Consider the following 22,964-nt stretch of genomic DNA (forward strand, 5'->3'; position numbering starts at 1 on the left):
AATAAACTGAAAGAAAGCAAAACTTACAATAACCTGGTTGCATAAGTATGCACACTTTTTATATTTGGGGACGTGGCTGTGTCAGAATTAACCAATCACATTCAAACTCATTTTAAATAGTAGTTAGTATACACCTGCCATCAATAAAAGCGACTGATTAACCCCAAATAAAGTTCAGCTGATCCTGTAGGATTTCTTGACGTCTTCTTTGTTGCATCCAACTGCAAAAGCCATGGTCCACAAAGTTTACAAAGCATGAAAGGGATCTCATTGTTGAAAGGTAACGATCGTGAGAGGGGTACAAAGTTCCAAAGCATTAAGTTTCACAAAAGAACTGTTTGTTAACATCCCTAGTGTTTGCACTGCACAGTTTCCGTGGGAAATAAACTGGAGATGTCTGCCAAGGTGACATTGCCCACCACCAGGACACATCGTCAGTTGTGTACCTCAGCATCACAGGGTGTTTCGGCCTTTTATCACAAGACACCCTCCGCTGAGGCAGGCCCACCACAGGTTGATCGGTCCTGGGTGTGTGACCTGTGGTTAGCTGTTCACCCTGGCAGCCCAGACGGCGTCTCTCCTTTTGATCCAGATCCGGTGGCTAGTCCTCTCAGCAGTAGAGGGGGGAGATATACCATGGAACATAGTAAAGACAATCATCAACAAGTGGAGAAAATATGGCACAACAGGGACAGCACCAAGAACAGGACGTCCCTAAAATCGATGAGACGAAAAGGAGAGAACTGGTCAGGGAGGCTACCAAGAGGCCTATGGCAACATTAATGGAGCTGCAGGAATTTCTAGCAAGCAATGGTTGCTCCTTACCTGTGACAACAGTCTCCCGTGTTCTACATATGTCTGGGCTATGGGGTAGGGTGGCAAGACGTACGCGTTTTCACATGAAAAAACAAAACAAAAACAAAAACAAACACCCGAGCCTGGCTAAATTTCACAAAAAGATACATCCAGTCACCCAAAACAGTTTTGCCATAATTCCAAAATGTATGTTTGGCGCGGAAACAACACAGCACATCACCAAAGGAACACCATACCCACTGTAAAGCCTGGTGGAGACAGCATCATGCTTCGGGACCATTTTTCTTCAGCTGGAACTGGGGCTTTAGTCAAGATGGAGGGAATCATGAATAGCTCAAAATACCAGACGATTGTGGTGCAAAATCTTCAGGCGTCTGCTAGGAAACTAAAGATAAAGAGGAATGTCACCTTTCAGCATGACAAGGACCCAAAGCATATATCCAAATCGACAAAGGAATGGCTTCGCCGAAATAGGAAAACCATTTTGGAATGGCCCAGCCACAACTCATACCTGAATCCAGTTGAAAATCTATGGGGTGACCTGAAGAGGGCTGTGCACAGGAGATGCCCTCGCAATTTGATGGATCTAGAACCTTTTTGCAAGGAAGTGTGGGAAAATATTATCAAGTCAAGATGTGCCAAGCTGATAGAGTCTTACCCAAAAAGACTGAGTGCTGTAATAAAATAGAAAAGTGCTTCAACAAAGTATTAGTTTAGGGGTGCACACACTTATGCAACCAGGTTATTGTAAGTTTTGTATTTTTTTCCCTATTTTTTTCTGATTGTGTCTCACTTTATTTTTATAGGTTGCACTTTCAAATTAAAGGTGGAAAAGTTCTGACATAATTTATCTCTGTGTCTTTTTTCTTTGTTTTTTTTTTACATCACAAAACCCTGCCATTTTAAAAGGGTGAGTTGACTTTATAGCCACTGCATGTCAGATTCTGTGTTTTCTGTACACTTTACTGTCTGATTTTATCATTGTATGAGCATTAGTTCATATTGTATGGCGAGTTTGTAGAACTTTACATTCATTCCACAGTCTCAGTTTACAACCATCGCTGAACCGAGGGTGAGGTGTGTGTGTGTGTGGGGGGGGGGGGGCTAAGACTACACCTGTCACATCTTATAATGCTGTGATTGCAGCCACTCCCCAGTCTTCTGTGAATAACACACATGGCCATTGTAACTCTAGTTAATGGTCACAACCATATTTGCATATGAAACTGATCGTTGGTGTCGGTCGTTATGCAACTGTATTGTTTATAAGGGTGGGGATACCTGCAGTCAGTTGAGACTGAAGAGGTCACTTCAGTCTAAACTGAAGAAGTAAAGCATTTTTCAAGCTTTTGGATGAGTGCTTTACCCCAGACCATCAATTGAGAAAGACTTTCAACAAGAACAAGGTCAAAATGAGCTACAGCTGTATGCCAAATGTTCAACAGGTTATTTCATCCCACAACGCAAGCATCATGGCCACGGCACAGACCCCCCTCACCGCAACCAAGCACCTCCAACTGCAAATGCCGTGTTAAGGCATTGTGTCTTCGTGAAGGAGAATGCCAGACAGAGGGAGTCATCTACCAGGCATCAGTGACAAGAGAAGACAACTGCAATGTGGACGCTTATGTGGGATTAACAGAGGGCCCTTTTAAAATGAGGTTTAACGCCCATATGAGTAGCTTCAGAAAGGAATATGCAAATTTGGTCATTGGTAGAAAGAATATAAATTACTCTGTCTCATGGAAAATCCTTGCAAAGAGTAGTGCATATTCAATTGGGGGTAAAAGATGTAACCTGTGCTTGGCAGAAAAGTATTTTATTATTTGCAGACCTGACAATCCACCTTGAATTATAGGAACGGATTGGCCACCAGCTGTAGACACCGAAAGAAATATCTCCTTTGTAACTATAAGTAAAACGTCTTTATTACCCCCCCCCCCCATTAGATGATACACATGTGACATTTATTACAGGTTTTTTCATATATATATATATATATATTTTAACTGCCTGTCCTTCCAACTGTGCCCCAACACCACTCCACTATATGATTTACATAAATTGCCTTGTTATATTTTATATGTATGCCATTTCAACAGTGCCCTGGCCCCTAAATGCTTTGCAAAACAAGCCCCAGTCCCTTACCCCATTAGTTGTAATGTTTTCTACCCCACCACTGGTTGCTGTGAATCGTAACTACCTACCCCATTGGTTGTTATAGTTTAAATGTTTCCTCCTCTAATTGGTCGCTGTCCAACCGAAATTAGGGGCGTGATGCTGGGCAACGCAAACTGTATGATTCTTTGTTGAACCACATAAGCAACTGATGAGTGCACGACACACAGAACAGGCCTGTACTGCCATGTATTAAAATCTTTTCTCCTGCATCTGCATTGATATTTATATATATATGGGGGGGGGGGGATGTATTGCTCTCATGAGTGCAGGACTTTCCAGTCACCAAGTGACTTTTCTGTAACACTTCATTTCAGGCAAATGTTGGAGAATAAGACCGCAATAATAATAAGGATAATGTATGAAGAAGAATGAAAACAATAAGAATAAACTTTTATAGGCTACAAAATATGAACTTAAGTTCTTTACAGATAGCATAGAAACAAAAAAAGTAGAAGTATGTAGTCATAAAAAAGACAACCCATTAAATAATAATAACAATAATAAACTGTGTTCCTCAGGCAGCACTTTCCACAATCTAGAGGCTGAAGTCACTGGCTCGCTATGAAACTATGTGTGTAATTTAAACTGCTGCCCGTCACTTTCAAAACCCCCCTCTCCCACGACCCACACACACACACACACACACACACACATTAGACACACTATAAGTATATATATATATATATATATATATATATATATATATATATATATATATATATATATATATATATATATATCTCGAACTGTAACAGTACTGCCCGGGTGGAAGGATGACACGCAAACTTATTATCAAACTTGGTAAATAACGTGTTGACAATAGTGGATAAGTTTAAGATAAAATAGAGTACACTACGTCCCCAAACAACTGTTATGGACATTTGGCTGAAATATAAAACGTTGTAGAAAAGTTCTCAGACATGTTGAAGAAAACTATATGAACTTTTTCCGCCAGCTTTCATTCATTCACTGGGCCTGTCATTCCGCTGAAGCTGCTCGAACCGAAAAGGTGAATCACTTCATCTGTAACACAATGTTGTGTCCAGATGAACTGATTCAACTTTCTGGTATTTCAATGATGTTTATTATTCATGGCAGCACCAATTATGCTGGGATGAAGCAATCGGAGGTCACAAGAGCCGGCCTAGTCAGGACGCTTGAGCTGGGCAGAAAGACGTGTCGGCATCGATTAATTGTGTCTGGTCCCTTACCTGTGAGGGGTAATTAGAGATGTACAGTAGGCTCACCTCAATGAACCCCTGGCTGGCTCATCACTGTAATAAGCAGGGATTCAGTTTTGTTGATAACTGGCCTTCTTTCTGGGGCTGCTCTTACCTGCTGAAAGTGGACGGCATTCACCCTGCTGGGGACAGCACTGCTCTAATGGTATCAAAAGTGTGACCACATATCGTCCAAAGTGTTGGTCATCAAAATTGTCATAATAATACATGGTGTCTAATTCCAAGACATTATACACAAAATAGGAATCTCTCTCTCTCTCTCTCTGACATGCAAACTTAACTCTGGTGCTGTGTTAAAAGTGTCTTTTTTTATCTTTTGGGTGATGACTGGGTAATGACGAAACCGCCCATCATTGTCTTGTTGTAATGTGTTCAAAGTAAAAGTAGATTAGAACTTCTAAATGGTAGCTGGTAACTTGCCAGAGTGACGCAGCTTAGTAGGAAAACAAAATCCAAAATTTACGAGCATTTGGCTAGTACTAATTTGACAGCCTGCATAGAAACATGAATTGCATAAGTGGTTCCTATGTGAAATTTGTAAGTGACCCAATGTGCTCGGAATTTGTTGGCAAATTACATGTTCACAATAGTGGATAAATTTAAGATAATATAGATTATGCTAGGTCCCCAAACAACTGTTATGGACATTTGCCTGATATATAAAATGTTGCAGAAAAGTTCTCAGACATATAGAAGAAAACCATATAAACTTTTTTTTTCAATCAGCATTCATTCATTCATTCATTCATTCATTGGGCCTGTCATTCCACTGAAACTGCTCTGACCAGGAAGTTGAACCAGCTCATCTGGGCACAACCTTGTGTTCAGATGAACTGATTCAACTTTCTGGTATTTCAGCAACATCTGTTATTCATGTCATCACCAATTATGCTAGGATGAAGCAATCAGAGATCACAAAAGCCAGCCTAGTCAGGACCCTTGAGTTTGCCAGAAAGACGTGTCGGCATCGTTTAATTCTGTCTGGTCCCCTACGTGTGGGGGGTAATGATGAGATGTACAGTAGGCTCACCTCAATTAACCGCTAGCTGACTTATTACTGTAATGAGCAGGGATGTGGTTTTGTTGATAACTGCACAACCACTACCACATGGACCATGCATTGACCCTGCAATGACAGGGTCACACACACACACACATACACACACACACACACACACAAACACAAAATAGGAATCTCTCTCTCTCTCTCTCTCTCTCTCTCTCTCTCTCTCTCTCTCTCTCTCTCTCTCTCTCTCTCTCTCTCTCTCTCTCTCTCTCTCTAATGAACTGAACTGTAACAGTTTTGTCCAGGTGGAAAGATGACATACAAACATAACTCTGGTGCTGTGTTAAAAGTGTCTTTTTTTTAATCTTTTGGGTAATGTTGCTTTATGTGATGAAACTGCCCATTATGGTCTTGTTGTAATGTGTTAAAAAAGTAAAAGTAGATTAGAACTTCTAAATGGTAGCTGGTAACTTGACAGCGTAACTGCGGCTTAGTGAGAAAACAAAATCCAAAATTTACCACCATTTGGCTGATACTAATTTGACAGCCTGCATACACAATTGCTCCTAAGTGAAATGTGTAGTTGACTCAATGTGCTCTCAATTTTTTGGAAAATAACATGCTGACAATAGCGGATAAGTTTAAGATAGTATAGAGTACAATAGATCCCTGAACAACTGTTATGGACGTTTGCCTGAAATATAAAATGTTGCAGAGAGTTTCTCAGACATATAGAACAAAACTCTTTGAACTTTATCAATTAGTTTCCAGGGCCTGTCATTCCACAGAAACTGCTTTGACCAGAGTCGTAAATGATCTTCTACTTGCTATGGACTCTGATTTCACCTCTGTGCTTGTACTACTGGACCTCAGCGCAGCCTTGGACATCACTAATTATTGTATGCTATTAGACAGTATAAATTGTAATTTTCATGCCTCTGGTTTAGCTTTCTCTTGGCTTATAAGTCCTTCTTATTTGGAAGAACACAGTTTGCTATAATAACATTACAACCAAATTCTCTGACATTAAATATGGTGTACTTCAGGACTCGGTTCTTGGCTCTCTACTTTTCTCTCTTTATATTTCTTCTCTTGGCCAAATTACACACAGTCATGGAATAAATATCCATTGCTATCAGATGATACTCAGCTCTGTGTGCCTATAAGTCCTGATGATCGTACTCAAATGACTACGTCAGAGGCCTACCTGGCTGCTGTGACAATTGAATGTCACTAAATTTCCTCCTTTTAAATTTGGATAAAATTGAGATGGTGGTCATTGGCCCTGCTAGACACAGACACCAATTTGATCAAGTAACAGTAACACTCAACAACTCTGACTTCACATTGTGGCAGCCAAAAATCTTGGTGTAACATTTGATCCCACCCTTTCATTTGATAAGCACATTAAAGAAATCCCAAAGACTGCCTTTATACACTTACATAACATAGCTAAAATGCGGTCTTCCCTGTCCATGGCTGACAACAGAAACTCTAATACCCAAATTTGTTTCATCCAGATTTGATCACTGTAATGTTCTGTTCTCATGTCTGCCACTTGCTGGTACTAAACGTTATCAGATGGGTCAGAATGCTGCAGCTAGAATGCTAACTAAAAAAAACTAAAAAATTTGACCATATTACACCAATTCTTGCCTCCCTTCATTGGATTCCTAGCCCTGTTAGATCAGAATACAAGGTGCTTCCGCTGACTTGTAAAATCCTAAATGGGCTTGCCCCATCATACCTGTCGGATCTCCTTAAACCATACATTATCTCGAGCTCTCCACTCTCAAAATACAGGGCTCCTGTGTGTACCCAAAGTTAAAAAGAAGTCAGCTGGTGGCAGGGCCTTTTCCTATCGGGCCCTGTTCTTGTGGAGTAACCTGCTGGCTGCTCTCAGACAGAGACTTTGGAGTTCTTTAAATTCAAACTTAAAACTCATCTTTTTGCCTTAACCTACAATCAGTTGCCTTTAAACTGAGTACTTCAAGACTTGTACTGCATGGCGGTTTGGTTTCTGTCTCAATTAATCTACAAAGCACTGTTCTGCCGACGAGATCATTGAGAACAGATTATTGACTATAACAGCTGTTGTCATTTCTTTCATGTCTTTTCTCTCTCTCTCTGAATGATGTCTACTCCCATCTCTTCCCCCTGTGTATGTAAATGGTGGGATGTGAGTCTCTCTTGGGTGCATGTGTAGTCTGTCCTCCTGTCAGATCTGCATGGTGATATTGGTCGCGTGGCTCAGATCCTGTTCCAGAAGTATCTGGACACTGCTTGGCATCCTCATCATATTCTTCTTATATCTTATAATTCCATTATAATTCTGTTATCCTCTTTCAACGTTGTTTTCTGTAAATTGTGTTTTAGTCATTGCACGTCTGTTTGTATTGGGACAGAGATCCCTCTCCTCTGTTGCTCTCCCTGAGGTTTCTTTCTATTTTTTTTCCCCCCTGTTAAAGAATTTTTTTTAGGGAGTGGTTCGTTATCCGATGCGTGGGTCTAAGTACGGGATGTTTTATTGCTTTACAGCCCCCTGAGGCAAATTTGTGTTTTATGATATTAGGCTATACAAATAAAACTGACTTGACTTGACACTATTTTCATTCAAATAGAAATAGCGTACGTAACATTTATTGAAATTAAGTCTGACTATCACCAACAAACAATTGACCATCGAGCTGCGAGCAGCCCATACTTCGGCTAAAACTCTTAATGACAACTGTGTTGTTGTTAGTGTAAACTACTAATAAGACACGTTAGTCCCTAACTAACGGGTCTGACCCTGTAGCCGATCGGTTAGTGATGTCGCCTTGTGGTGCAGTACAACCCGTATCGAATCCCGCACCGGGCAGTAAAATAACCGGTGACATTAGCTATGGTTACTGTCTGCTTAGAGGAAGACGGGGACACTACAGAGCTATTACTCTGAAATTCAGACCCTGTGTATTGCATGCCCCCACTTCCTTTTTAGCATTTTTGAATTGAAGAATGAAAAAGTAACAATGAACATCGCTACATTATTCACAAAATTCAGTTGGCTTCATCAGACGAGCTGTACATATGATCGTTGTGTACACAGACCCTACTGCGGATATCAACTGTATTCTGTCTTTACACTTTAAAGCGTGGTTTGCCATTACATTCTGCTGTTTAGGTGGTACTCATTGGAAAATGAGTCATAGTGGTCCAAGATTAAAACAAATACATTAATAAATTGTTCAAAACTGTGAAATTTTCTGCCAAAGTGGAGATCCCTTTCTGTTTGGAACATGCTAGGCATTACACAAGCGCACCATTTTTTTCTTTCGTTCATTTTTATTATTATTATTATTATTATTATTATTATTGCCTTAAGTTTCCAAATGTCTTTGTCAGAAGAGCGGATGACTGGAAACATTAATGTGGAAAACTCCTTGCTATAAAGCAGAAACACAGCGCTAGTCCTTAACAAGCAATGAACTTGTCTTCTCCGCTGAGAAGCTTGGTCCCACTTTAATTGACACAAGTGATGACCTCAGACAGAGCGAGTACTCAGTGAACATTTCCGTACCACCAGCTAGATCTTGTTTCGTGCTGGGAGCACTCTGAGCTGTTAAAACAGTTAACACCAGCGCCTGGGAGAATACTTGAAAATGATCAGGTGAAGAATCCATTGATAATAATCCCCTATCCAGCCATATTCAACTATTTCAAAATTTTTCGTATCGTACAAAGTTCAAATATATATTTAGTTACCTCATTTTGCTTCTCATTCAATTATTGAGTAATCATTGAAGCATGCCATTCGGTATATGAAAGCATGTATACATTGACAAAAGCATTGTGCGCCGCCTGAAAAGTTTCCTTGAAAGCAGCATGCTTATTGCAGATTTCACATTGGCCAAACAATCTGCGTGGTCATATCATGAGTTAGTGTGTTTGTATGTGTGCGGATATGTATGTATACTTAATTTTAAAAAATGAAAGCGAATAAGGGGGAACACACGAAGCAGGATTTGAGTCTGTCTATCTAGTAATAATAATAATAATATTAATAGGCGGCATGGTGGTGCATTGGTTAGTATGGTTGCCTCACAGCAAGAAGGTCCTGGGTTCGAGCCATGGGGTAGTCCAACCTTGGTGGGTCATCCTCTGTGTGGAGTTTGCATGTTCTCCCCGTGTCTGTGTGGGTTTCCTCCGAGGGCTCCGGTTTCCTCCCACAGTCCAAAGACATGTGGATCAGGTGAATCGGCCGTACTAAATTGTCCCTAGGTATGAATGTGTGTGTGTGTGTGTGTGTGTGTGTGTGTGTGTGTGTGTGTGTATGTGGGCCCTGTGATGGCCTAGCGCAGGGGTGGGTAACCAGGGGCCATGGAGAGCCATGTGTATGCAGGTTTTCATTCCAGCCGGACTCCACACCAGGTGACTTCACTGATACAATCCTCCTCTTTGGTTGAAGGGTTGCTAATCAGTGAAGTCACCTGGTGTGGAGTCGGGTTGGAATGAAAACCTGCATACACATGGCTCTCGATGGCCCCTGGTTACCCACCCCTGGCCTAGCGGCCTGTCCAGGGTGTCTCCCTGCCTGCCGCACAATGACTACTGGACTAGGCTCCAGCATACCCACAACCCTGAGAGCAGGATAAGAGGTTCAGACAATGGATAATAATAATAATAATATTCAGAAACCAGGAACACTGTCATTTCCTTTCATGCACTTGCACACACGAAATGAAATGAAACATAATTTCCCCCAGCCCACAGTAGTGCAACACAAAGACAATAACACAAGTCCAAAAACTACAAGAACTACAAAAACACATATAGCTAAACTAACACAAATATCCAAACAAAAACAAAAAAATCATTGTCCAGGACAACGGACACCAGCCAGGATGAGTGTCGGAACTGCCGGTCTGCATGGGCTATTAATTAGCCTGCCCCCCTTCCGCGTCATGTCGGACCACCCTCGGTGGTTTCTCTTCAGGCGCAGCACGAGGCAGGGCTGTGGTCCTTGGGCCCACCGGATGCAGCAGACCAGACTCCCTCAGCAAATCCAACGCTAGCTCTCCCAGCCAGACACCTTCGACACACCTCCCCGCACTCCACACAACGACACTACAAACACACTCAAGGCTAGGTGAGGCCGCCGCCAGACCATCCTCGGTGTAATTGAAACTGCCGGTCTGCATGGGCTAGCAGTTAGCTTAGCCTGCCCTGCTTCTGCGTCCTGTCAGACCGCTCTCGGTGTTATCTCTTCAGGCACAGCTCCGGGCAGGGCCACGCTCCCTGGGCTCACAGGATGCAGCAGACCAAGGTCTCCTTGCCGATCCAGCGTCAGCTCTCCCAGCCATCAAACGAAGACAAACTTAGAGGCAGATGTGGACAAAGACACTGCATGGACAGTACTGGGTGAGGCCACCACAAACATGAATTTGCGCCGCCATCTTCCCACACTGGTACTGGGTGAGTTGCTGCAAACTTGAATTCGCGCTGCCATCAATAAGAGGTAATAATAACAATGTGAGTGGGTCCCAGGGCCTTGTTATGCTGTGAGGGGCATTTTCCTGGCATGGTTTGGATCCACTTGTCTCCTTTAGAGGGAAGCGTCACTGCAACTCAATACAAAGTTATTCTGAGCGATCATCTTTATCCTATGATGAAACATCTCCATCCCGATAGGAGTGATCTCTTCCAGGATGACAATGCCCCCATCCACAGGGCACAAGAGGTCACTGAATGGTTTGATGAGTATGAAAATGATGTAAATCATATGCTATGGCCCTCACAGTCACCAGATCTCAACCCCAGTTGAACACCTATGGGAGATTTTGGACCAACATGTTAGACAGCTCTCTTCACCACCATCAATTAAAACATCAAATAAGGGAATATTGTTTGGAAGAATGGTGCTCATCCTTCCAGTAGAGTTCAGAGACGTGTAGAATCTATGGCGAGGCTCGTGGTGGCCCAACACCTTACTAACACACTTTATGTTGTTTTTTTCCTTTCATTTGTCACACGTCTGTATATATTTAGACATAAAATGCATGTGTGATATGTATGTATTTTTAACTGAATCAAAAACACTAAATGTTCAGTTTTAGCTGCTGAAATATGCTGGTTAAAAAGCTGTGATGTATGGCTTCATAGATAATTGAACACAAATGTGGCCGGCATGGCAATATTGAGATGAGAAATCGAAAGAGAATTTCTGATTTACTTAATCACTCATTTTGCCATTGCTTTGAGACGTTGTCATTTTATTGCTAAGATGATTAAGTTTTTCCAGTGTAAAGGTTCATCAAGACTTCACTTCTACGTGTTTGTTAATATTGCTTAAAACGAAGTAACTTCTATCCTTTCGTGACTTCGTCTTTTTGTATATTGACTATTTCAGTTTCTTGCATCGCTCCAGTTTATATTTAACCCCCCATGTACAGAATGATTGTCTCAGATCTGAAGCTCTTTTAATGTTACAAAGTTTGTATCAAAGTCACGAGTTGTTTGAGCATCATTTATCATCAGGGCTGTCAGATGTGTTTTGTTGAGAGATCCTTAATGAGCTTTAGGTCTACATGGAAACACCAGCGTAACGCTTTTCCTTATTACATCTATTTGCTTTGTCATGATGCATGTTCAATAATCCAGGTAATAAAATCAAAGAAGGTTGAATCAGTTCATCTGGATACAAAGTTTGACAGATACATTTGTATCTTCAATAAACATTGTATCCAGATGAACCGATTCAACCTTCTTTGATCTATTTGCTTTGCTATTTGTGCTGTTGTTAAGTGTAATAATATGCAGACATAGGCTATTATTACACCCACCTTTCTCTGTAATATCCATCCTGAAATCTCTGTGCTTTCCACTCCGCAGCTTTTCTGGAAGGCAACAGCTTGGACACTCATTCACTTCTGAGTGGCATTCTCCCCACTGTTTTCTCCGACCCTCTTATGAAAGACTCAAGCGAGCTATCTTAAGATTTAATGCAATATTGACGTTAGCTAAGGAGGCGGTGAAAGAGAAGACAAGTTTCCAAGTGGATTCATTTTTCCTTTTCCCTTTATTAAAATTATATCGTGACGCTTTTGTCGTTCACTTCCCCCTGTCCCCAGAGAGACTCTACAGCTGTAGCAGAGCTCTCTGGCTGAGGTCACGGCCTTCCTCAACAGGAGACTGTTCACAGAGGGAGGTTTTATGACTCACAGTAGGCTTTGGACATCAGGCACACTGTGTCACTTGGATCTATTAGATGTGAAGAAATGGCCAGGCTGCATGTTTAAATTGAGTTGACCTGCGCGAGCTGTGCCATGCCATCTACAGTAAGCTACTGGTTGGAGAAATGTCGTAACCATCAACACTCATGTAGAGCGTATAAAGGAGGCGAAGAAAGACTGAAGTGCCCTTTATTTCCTTATTTTACTGCCTTAGTTCCTTATTTTACTGGCTGCAAACTAAATAGACTTTGACCTTGACTTTGACTTATTTTCCCTTAAAACACAACAACATCGAGTGTGCCCCGCTTGCTAAAGCAAACGTTAAGAGAGACCACCTATTTTAGAGAAAAGGCCGAATTTCAGCGAGGACCTGTTTCAGCTATCATGTTATATTCAGATGCTAAATGTCAAAACCAGAAGGCAAACCCACACCTGTTTTACAGGAAACTGCAATAACCACATTGCACATGTTAATATTGAGCCCATATGCTGTAATTCACCCTAATCATATGTTGTCAAAGATAATACTTAAAAACTAATTCTGTTTGGTGTGTACTGGATGAAATGTTGTCTCCTGATAACTTACTATCAAGTTTTGTTTTAATTTTCTTCTTTTTTTTTTAAACCTTTTCAACAATCTGAGCATTCCCGTTCACGTTATGCAACAACAGCCTCAGTTGATGTGCGTGACGATGACGTATTCTCCAACCATTTATCTCCTGTAATCAGTATTGATTTTCATTTTGAACATTGAAGCTGTTGGACAAATCAATATTCCATCCAAACCTTTAACAATGGTGATCACTCATGATATTCTCACATGGGGTTAGGAGCATTTGCTGACGTAAGACACTTTAGTAATTTGTGCTGAGCAAAGGCAATTTCTGGCGGACTCCGGTTCACGTGTCGATGATGACAACCTAATGTATGACAACCCCGCACAAAAAGGTTTGAATAAGAGTAGATGTACAAGTATTGGCTGAAAAGGCCAATCTGAATGGTGTATAATATTTGAATCAGGTGTCTGCATTATACTCTAATATAATGTTGTGTCTGAGTTTCCAAATACTCATTTCAATGTCGTACCAAATCTGGTAATGAACTCTGTATGTTGGATTGTAAAAGAACCTTTTGCTTAAGATGAAATATTGTGTTTCAGCATAGCCGTCTATTCCGTTGCCTACCAACACAGGGATCGCCGGTTTGAAACCTCGTGTGACCTCCAAGCCGGAGGTCACACGACGTCCCCACAGACACAACTGGCCGTGTCTGCAGGGGGGAAGCCGGATGTGGGTATGTGTCCTGGTTGCTGCACTAGCGCCTCCTCTGGTAAGACTGTTGGGGGGGGGGGACTGGGGAGAATTGCGTGATCTTCCCACGCGCTACGTCCCCCTGGCGAAACTCTTCACTGTCAGGTGAAAAGAAGCAGCTGGCGACTCCACATGTATATAAGAGTGGGGTAATTGGCCGGGTACAATTGGGGAGAAAAGGGGGGGAACCCCCCCCCCCCAAAAAAAAACCAAACTGTTTTATTTTCATGTTTATTTACGATTTAGGTACAACACATAGTTCAAAGGTCACAAAGAATTCGCTGCAGTAACGTACAAACTGATACTGGTTCTTGACACAAAAACATCAACACCGGCATATCAACAACTTTTTTTATACACCTGTTCGCATTTTAAAAATGCCACATTGGTTCAGGAAATTCTTTTTAACAAAAGGCACAATATCTATGATTACATCCCTTAGTTCATATGACTTGTTTTCTTTTATTTTATGAGAAAATAAATTTCTTCTTTCAACCAAAATCTTGCCTGTTTATTCCCCCTCCGTTTCCAAACAAATCTGATTCGATGGCGGTAAATAAAATGGACACAAAGGTAAGGTTAACTTCATTGATACACAAAGGTCATTTTGGGTAAATTGAAAGGCATTAATGCCAACAAAACAAAACAATTTGGAGGCTATGTGCTGTGGCAAATAGCTTTTTTTTTTGGGCTTTTTCCCCCTCTCCCCAGTTGTACTTGGCCAATTACCCTATTTTCCGAGCCGTCCCGGTCGCTGCTCCACCCCCTCTGCCGATCCGGGGAGGGCTGCAGACTACCACATGCCTCCTCCCATACATGTGGAGTCACCAGCTGCTTCTTTTCACCTGACAGTGAGGAGTTTCCCCAGGGGGACATAGCGCGTGGGAGGATCACGCTATTCCCCACAGTTCCCCCTCCCTCTCCCGAACAGGTGACCCGACCGACCAGAGGAGGCGCTAGTGCAGTGCCCAGGACACATACCCACATCCGGCTTCCCACCCGCAGACACAGCCAATTGCGTCTGTGGGGACGCCCGACCAAGCCGGAGGTAACACGGGGATTCGAACCGGTGATCCCCGTGTTGGTAGGCAACGGAATAGACCGCTACGCCACCCGGATGCCACAATTATATTGTAAAGTTATAACATAGCTGCCTTTTATTGTGAAGACCTAAGGGATGATATTTTACAGACTTGGTTTTTATACCTCAGACAGAGTGGCAGCTCTGCAAAATCAACCACCGTGGTCAAATTATCTGCAAATGTTAAAGGTACCGAACAAACATGTTTGTGTTGTACCAAAATTTGATTAAGGTAAAATCAAACTGAACCTTCTCACAGAGAAGACAAAATATAGTTTCAATTTCAAAATAATTTAAAATTATGGGACACAGTTCACATTTTAACATCAACTGTAGTCAAAAACTGCTAAAAAAACAATCATAGCTAATGACAATGCAGTGGTTTTAGGATTCAAAAAGTGCAACAAAGTCTCTCCTCCAGAAATGTTGGCTGTTTTCTGTGTTTATGTTTATATACTTGCATATAAATCTAACATCTAAATTTGAGTGTAATTCTAATGAGGTGTGGTAAGTGATAGGATGATTTTTTTGGTTTTTCTTTTGGTGTTAGGCTATGACTGACGACTAATACATAGATAGTGGATAAGTACTTTGGCATAACACATCCGTTGAACACAGCTTCAGCATGGCACACAGATCAGACATCTACAAACTCGCTTGAATAATTCTTCAGTCTTAAGTTCCTGCTGCTCTTGCGCAAGTCTCTTCAGTGTCCTCTCAATTCCCTATCCACTGTGCTGAGATAGTCCAATTACACTGATGCACACTTTCTTATATGGGCTCAGTGGAATTTCCCGCTTCCTCTTATATATATACACACACACACACACACACACACACACACATATATATATATATATATATACACACACACACATATATATATATATATATATATATATATATATATATATGTGTGTGTCTTTTTCCCCCCACAGCTGCATATCCTGACAGTTATATGCATTTCTCCTGTAGGTTTAAAGCTTCGTCTGTGAAGGTCACATGTAAAGTCTGGTCCTCATGATCTGATGGAGCCCTTTTGAGCTGTGAGACTTCTGTCCTGCCAAACAGTTGGCCTGGTGGCACTATAGCCTCTAAAATGCCAAGCACCTGCTCCTTCTGAGGGCCCTCTACCCTCTGGATGTCCATTAACAGCGATTCTTGCACTGGTGGACTGGAGCTGTCCAAGCTCCCAACTTGAAACGATCCTCGTCTGCCGCCACCTGTCTCTGGTGTGTAGAGAATGGTCTGTGAGGTGCTGACAACCTCCCTCAGCTCACGGGAAACTAAAGAGGGGGAGTCTCGAGAAACGATGGAGGAGGAGGACAGGACGCCGTCAGCACAGCGGAACTGCCCTCTGCTGCCTTGGCCCCGCACGCCCATTTTACAGAACAGGCACTTAATCTTCTCCACCAGCTTTAGGACCACTGTCTTTCTGAGTAAGATATAGATCCAAGGGTCCAGGATGGGGTTAACAGAGGCCATGCGGATTGCCAGCAGGTCTGGGTTCTTCTCTATAGGCTCATCCACCTGATGTCTGTACAGCTGGTTTACAAAGATCCTCAACTGAAAGCAGAGAGGGAAAAAAAAGTTTGATTATCCATTTTCTGCAACAAAAAAAAAAAAACCCAAAACAAAACATACCCATAAGATTTTAATATCAACAAATGCCTTGTTTCTCATCAGGGAGTTGCTGTGAGCATTTCCACTGCAATAAAATGTTTAAGCAAGCAACACAGATTGCATTTTAATAATGATAACCACCAAAAAACTACATGTTTTTCTATCATTTTTTTTACATAAATGAAATTAAGTGGTCAACTCTAAATGGGCATTTGGCTTTACTCGAACTTTTCTGTAACCAGAGCACAGAAGCAATGGCAAAGGTCCAATAAAACCGAGGCAAGTCCTCATAAACTCATCCATCATAAGCGATCCCTTGGCTGTTGGGCTTCCCCCGGGCTTAATCAACAGTGGTGCTCTCACAACGCAAGAAAACCCATCTCTGGTCAGGGGGTAGGGCGATGACAGAAGGACTTGAGATTTTCTTTTTTTTTTATTATTATTCCTGGAATATGGGATTGAGGTCATTGGATCCCTTGATTTACTATGTATAAAGGAGGCCGAAGATTTTTTTTTTTGCTTTTCATTTTATATTCATTTCCCATTGAGATGAGCGAGCATAGCAAAATCTCTATCAGACGTCCACGACAGCTCGCTGAGCGTGAAATTGGGGGTTGAGTGGCCCCGGTTGAAAACCCAAGATGGAATTAGAGCCAGTCGATTGAACCGAAGCCAATACACATGTGGAAAACCGTTTATTGATTTATCCTCTCAGCGGAGCAGACAGCTGTTGTGGAGCTTGATATGTGCAGATGGTTTTCCAAAATTGATTAAGAGGTGAATTATATGACTATGGAGTTGGAGTAGATAAATCCAGGATGTGCATCAGCAACACGTTTTTCACTAACCCATCATCTGGCCGCAAATATCTGACACATGCAATTAAAGTTGACATTTCAGAATGGCTGGAGGAGAAGATTTTGCCCAATACATTACACAGAAAAAGAGGACATTTATCTGCTCTCTCTGCTTAACAGTGACCATAGCTTGTGTACCTGTACATCGATTCTATTCTATTCTATTTTATTCTCTTCTATTCTATTTGACTCTGAAGGTCAGTGACAATGTTAGAAACGAGGCTACATTAATCCACGTGTTGCCATTTAAAAATACGAATGAATTGTTCCGTTTGAATATCAATACAGTCTTCAGGGTAGTTTCAGTTTGCCTTGAAAGTGAAACCTGGGTTGTAAATTTCTGTTAAAACTGTTTTATTGTCTGGCAATCCCATCTTTACGCACTGGTCACTCATTATTGCGCAATACCCCAAACGAGAAAAAAAATACTCTGGCTGTCCCGTTTCGTCTGCTTTTTTTGTTTGTTTGTTTGTTTATTTATTTATGTTTTTTTTTACCTACTCACCACTAAAGGTATGGAGCAGATGAGAACAACAGCAGAAGTGGCTATGAGCAAGATGACCATCTGGATCTCCGCTCCGGCCAAACGTCCGAAACTCCTTCTGCGCCTGGAGTCAGCCATGCGCCTGTGGTCCGTTCCCAGGGACGTGCGGCGGATGAAGCGCTTGTGCATCAGGATCAGAGCCCCGCACACCATCACGTTGCACACGACCGTCGCCAACACGAGAAAGGAGTTCACCCCCGCATACATCAGGTTAAACGTGGCCAGCTTTGTGTCATTGGTCCGCCAGTCAATGAAGCACCAAGTCTGCGGGTACTGGAGCTTCACCTGCCCCAGCCCCATGCTGGGCAACGCGCAGAAGATGACGTTGAAAATGTATATGAAGACGAGGGTCACCGCCGCGAGTCTTTGGTTGACGTACTCGTTGTAGAAATACGCGTGGTTTATCGCCAAGTACCGTTCAACCGACATGGCGAAGACGATACTGAGCTGGACCAAGAAAAAGAAGAGGAGGATGAACCCCGAGTACTGGCACAGCGGCGGCCCCCCGGGCCAGGCGCCCTTCATGTAGGTGGAGATGGTGACGGGGCTGGCCAGCAGGGTGCCCAGCAGGTCTGTCACCGCCAGGCCGCAAACCAGCGTGTAAAACGTCGTCTCCTTCTGCTCTTTTCGGGAGATCCGGAGCACCACTATGGCGATGACATTTCCCACCACCCCGAATATGAACATGATGACGGGGATGGTGGGCTGCCGAGACCGGCCCGCTCCCTCCGTGCTATTCATAACTGCGGCCCCTTCGCTCACTGTCTCATTTCATTTACGCGCGCACGTTTCAGCCGAAGTGCCACCTCGCGATTCGCCCCGCAGTTACCTTTCCCCCAATTTCCTCGACAATGCGAAAATCCATACTTCCCCAATTTCCATGTTTACGCGCGCGGTCGAAGTTCTGTGTCCCGAGCGGCTCTCGTTGCAAAGTTGGGTAATCCACTGGAGGGGGGACGGGGACGTAATTCACCTTACTGGACCTACTACTTCCAAACCGGATTCTCGTCGGGTCTCAGACGTTGCGCTCCGTGTCGTTGCCCGACGCTGTTGACAGGGGAAGTTTCTTGTGGCACTGAGATCAACTCCTCCTACGCAGCTCATTTAACCACTGAGGATGTGAGAAACCAGGTCCCGAGACGTAGGTGTTACCCAGCACCTATGCAACATGAGGACACATGTTAGGAGGCTACCGGTTTTACCTCCAAACTACAGCTTTCTGAGGATCCTTTTTTCTTCTTCTTTCTTTTCGCAGTGCACCTTTTCCAAAGACTGTAGTTCAGAGGTCTTGCTGCCTCTGCCAAGTAACTTTTCCTTCTCGTTTGCATAGCTGAAAACGGGAAAGTCTAGTTTTGAGGTAACCGACTCTCCTATTTCTAAAGGTTGCCTTTTTCTTTAACAACCAGTTTCTGATATCTGCAAATAAATAGACACGTCCGTTAGGGAAGATCCTTGTGCACTGCTTGCAATACTGCAGTGAGATTTACAGCGATGGAATCAGGGATCAGGATCGGAATCAAGAACACTTCAATTCGCATTTGTCATAATGGGTTTGTTGAATCACGCACGGACGAGGAAAGTAAAGGTCTCAGGCATGACTTGCAGATTAAATCATTTTATCTATAAGGAACAACTTCCAGAGAGCATGCTGCCACTTTGATGGGTCATCTAGGCCTTTTTTCCCCTTTGCCATCATGTACCAAGACATTAACAGGAGTTAAATGCCTATATGTTGATTATATATATATATATATATATATATATATATATATATATATATATATATATATATATTCTGGAAGTGGAGGTAGTAGTTCCCTGTTTATTGTTTCTGTCACTTCTGGGCAAAGTCGCAGAAAAACCTGGCCTCCCTTGCTTACTTACACTTTACTCTAATTTAAAGTTGTTTTTTTTCTCTCTCTCTAAATCTGACAAAATTCTACTTTGCTATCAAATTGCTTTGGATAATGCTACATAACCGAGTGGTGTAAACACACACACACACACACACACACACACACACACACACACACACACACACACACACACACACACACACACACACACACACACACACTAAACATAGCGGGTACTCGCTGTGAGTGATGTTACGATTCTAAGTGTAACTGGGATCACTGTGTTATGATTCTCAGTGTAACTGGGATCACTGTGTTATGATTATCGGTGTAACTGTGATCACTATGTTATGATTCTCAGTGTAACTGTGATCACTGTGTTATGATTCTCAGTGTAACTGTGATCACTGTGTTATGATTCTCAGTGTAACTGTGATCACTATGTTAAGATTCTCAGTGTAACTGTGATCACTGTTATGATTCTCAGTGTAACTGTGATCACTATGTTAAGATTCTCAGTGTAACTGTGATCACTGTGTAATGATTCTCAGTGTAACTGTGATCACTATGTTAAGATTCTCAGTGTAACTGTGATCACTATGTTAAGATTCTCAGTGTAACTGTGATCACTATGTTAAGATTCTCAGTGTAACTGTGATCACTATGTTAAGATTCTCAGTGTAACTGTGATCACTATGTTAAGATTCTCAGTGTAACTGTGATCACTATGTTAAGATTCTCAGTGTAACTGTGATCACTATGTTAAGATTCTCAGTGTAACTGTGATCACTATGTTAAGATTCTCAGTGTAACTGTGATCACTATGTTAAGATTCTCAGTGTAACTGTGATCACTATGTTATGATTCTCAGTGTAACTGTGATCACTATGTTAAGATTCTCAGTGTAACTGTGATCACTATGTTAAGATTCTCAGTGTAACTGTGATCACTGTGTAATGATTCTCAGTGTAACTGTGATCACTATGTTAAGATTCTCAGTGTAACTGTGATCACTATGTTAAGATTCTCAGTGTAACTGTGATCACTATGTTAAGATTCTCAGTGTAACTGTGATCACTGTGTTATGATTCTCAGTGTAACTGTAACTGTGAAGATGAGTGGAGCCACTTGTCACACATGACGTGAGTCAACAGAGTGAGAGGGACGAGACGTCTTAAATGATTCGTCGTGATAAGGGTAAATATCTGTTTTGATCAGAATGTAAAAGTTGCCCCCCCAAACAAAAAAGAAAAAAGAAAAAAAAAGTCAAATGTGCATCAGAGCAAGTTGCAGCTTTTCACATGCTTTCCTTGCGAGGCTTTGATTTGTCAGATGTTTACATTTTTCTATCATGACGAACGCTAATACAGCTTAAGGCCAATATGTGCCTAACGTGAACCGAACGGTGGCAACCTGGTAAAACTAAAGGGCTACTGTAAAGAAAGAAATATACTTGCCCTGCAATAATTGATTCAGCTTACTGTTCTGCTGTATTATTTTTTTTAAATTAATTACTATAATGAGACAAAATGGGTGACATCAGAGATAGCGTTGTGCATCTGCATCACTAGAAAACAGTGATTCTAATCTATGTAATGAGTCAGACTAGTGAGAACCGAGGAAAGACCGTTTCAGCATTTCCAGGGCTGAGTAAGACTGACGCTGGTAAACACTTTCTGTCTCTCACTGAAGAACAAGTGGCTGTGTGGGGAACTTTTCAGTGGTGCTTTCTCTCCATCTTACCCAGCTGACCTATCACTGGTTTTGATCCACGCATTGGAGCAAATCTTTGCATTTAATGAAACAAATACCACGATATGGTCAGTTCTCTAAAGAAAATATTACACAAAATCCTGCAGAATAATTGGTGTAAGAAAAATCAAAAGGAAATTTTCTTATTCTTTGTCTGCTCACCACAGGAAATGCAAAGTTGTTGTGACAGTCCACGAAGGCTGCAAGCATGCTGAACTTTGCCTTATCATGTAACCTTTGAGTAATATAAATGTACCTGAAACCCTTTCTAACCATGCTTCTTCACCACAATTTCCTGCTCTGTACGCGCAGTCAAGCACGTCGTTAAAACAACTCGTTCCAAATGTCATCTTTTTATTTTATCACATGAGCCCCACGCTTCTTATGACGCAGATTTCATTTAAAGTCGACCTAGGGTCAATTAAGTAGAACAGCTTTCACTCCATATTTAACTCTGCAGATTACGCATATGCAAACAAGCCGCTAAAAGTTTTCTTCCTCTTTTTTTTTTTTAAGGCACCGTGTTGACTTGCATTACACAGATTAGTAGAAGTAGGTATATTTCAGATCTTTGTCTGTGACCCCTTCATATTTACAATTAGTTGTGTGGCGCAGCGCAATCCTGTGCACTCCGAAGGGCATTACTCACATAACAAATATGGTCACGCACTGTGCGAGGCAAAAGCCATTCTGCTTGTTTTCAATAGAAGCAGCTGCGCAGGATAAATACCTAGTTATTTGTTAGGGAGACGGTCAGGAAGTTGACAGTGTGTTCATTTTATCAAGGATACAATAATCAACAAATAAGCCCTATGTTATTTATGGTCTATAAACGAAACGTTTTTTTCATTGGAGGATGTTAGTGTTAATTAGCATATGTGTTTGTGTGATACCTAAACATCAGAATGTATGAGTTTGAGCCAGTACATTAGTGTGTTTCAAAATGTACTCGCTGAACCGGGCTACTCCACTTAACCCCTACACAGGGGTATCTGTTTCTGTGGTTTGAATTAAAAGTCCTTTCTGCAATGAGCAGGAAAAATCACTTTTATGCCCTGAAACAAATTTCTATTGGTTGTCTTTTGCTGACGTGTAATGTCACATTGAATTTTATTTGTATTTTTTTTCTTCCAAAATTGGCTGGGATCCTTATATCAAGGATGACCGTTACAGTGACAGGACATGTCATGGTTACAAAAGGCCGCACGGTGGCTCAGTGGTTAGCACTGTTGTCTCATAGCAAGACGGTGCTGGGTTCGAACCCCGGGCTTGTCCAACCTTGGGGGTCATCCCAGGTCGTCCTCTGTGTGGAGTTTGCATGTTCACCCCACGTCTGCGGTGGGTTTTCTCCGGGTGCTCCGGTTTCCCCCACCATCAAAAAAGACATGCATGTTAGGGTTGATACTCCTGTCTGTGCCCCTGACCGAGGCATGGCAAGACGAACTGGAGTTGGTCCCCGAGTGCTGCACGGCGGCTGGTCACTGCT

At 42.1% G+C, this 22,964-nt stretch overlaps 1 protein-coding gene across 1 annotated transcript; it reads right to left on the reverse strand.

The window, feature by feature from the left end:
* Window positions 1-15,722: 15,722 nt before the first annotated feature.
* ptger4b (prostaglandin E receptor 4 (subtype EP4) b) lies at window positions 15,723-19,023 on the reverse strand. The gene is made up of 2 exons (XM_056290493.1): window positions 17,832-19,023; window positions 15,723-16,412 (listed from the first exon to the last, which is right to left on the reverse strand). The coding sequence occupies exons 1-2, from the start codon at window positions 18,609-18,611 to the stop codon at window positions 15,801-15,803; spliced, it is 1,392 nt and encodes a 463-aa protein (XP_056146468.1). The 5' UTR covers window positions 18,612-19,023; the 3' UTR covers window positions 15,723-15,800.
* Between the last annotated feature and the right edge of the window lie 3,941 nt (window positions 19,024-22,964).

The sequence above is a fragment of the Lampris incognitus genome, chromosome 12 (assembly GCF_029633865.1).
Source record: "Lampris incognitus isolate fLamInc1 chromosome 12, fLamInc1.hap2, whole genome shotgun sequence".
NCBI lineage: Eukaryota > Metazoa > Chordata > Actinopteri > Lampriformes > Lampridae > Lampris > Lampris incognitus.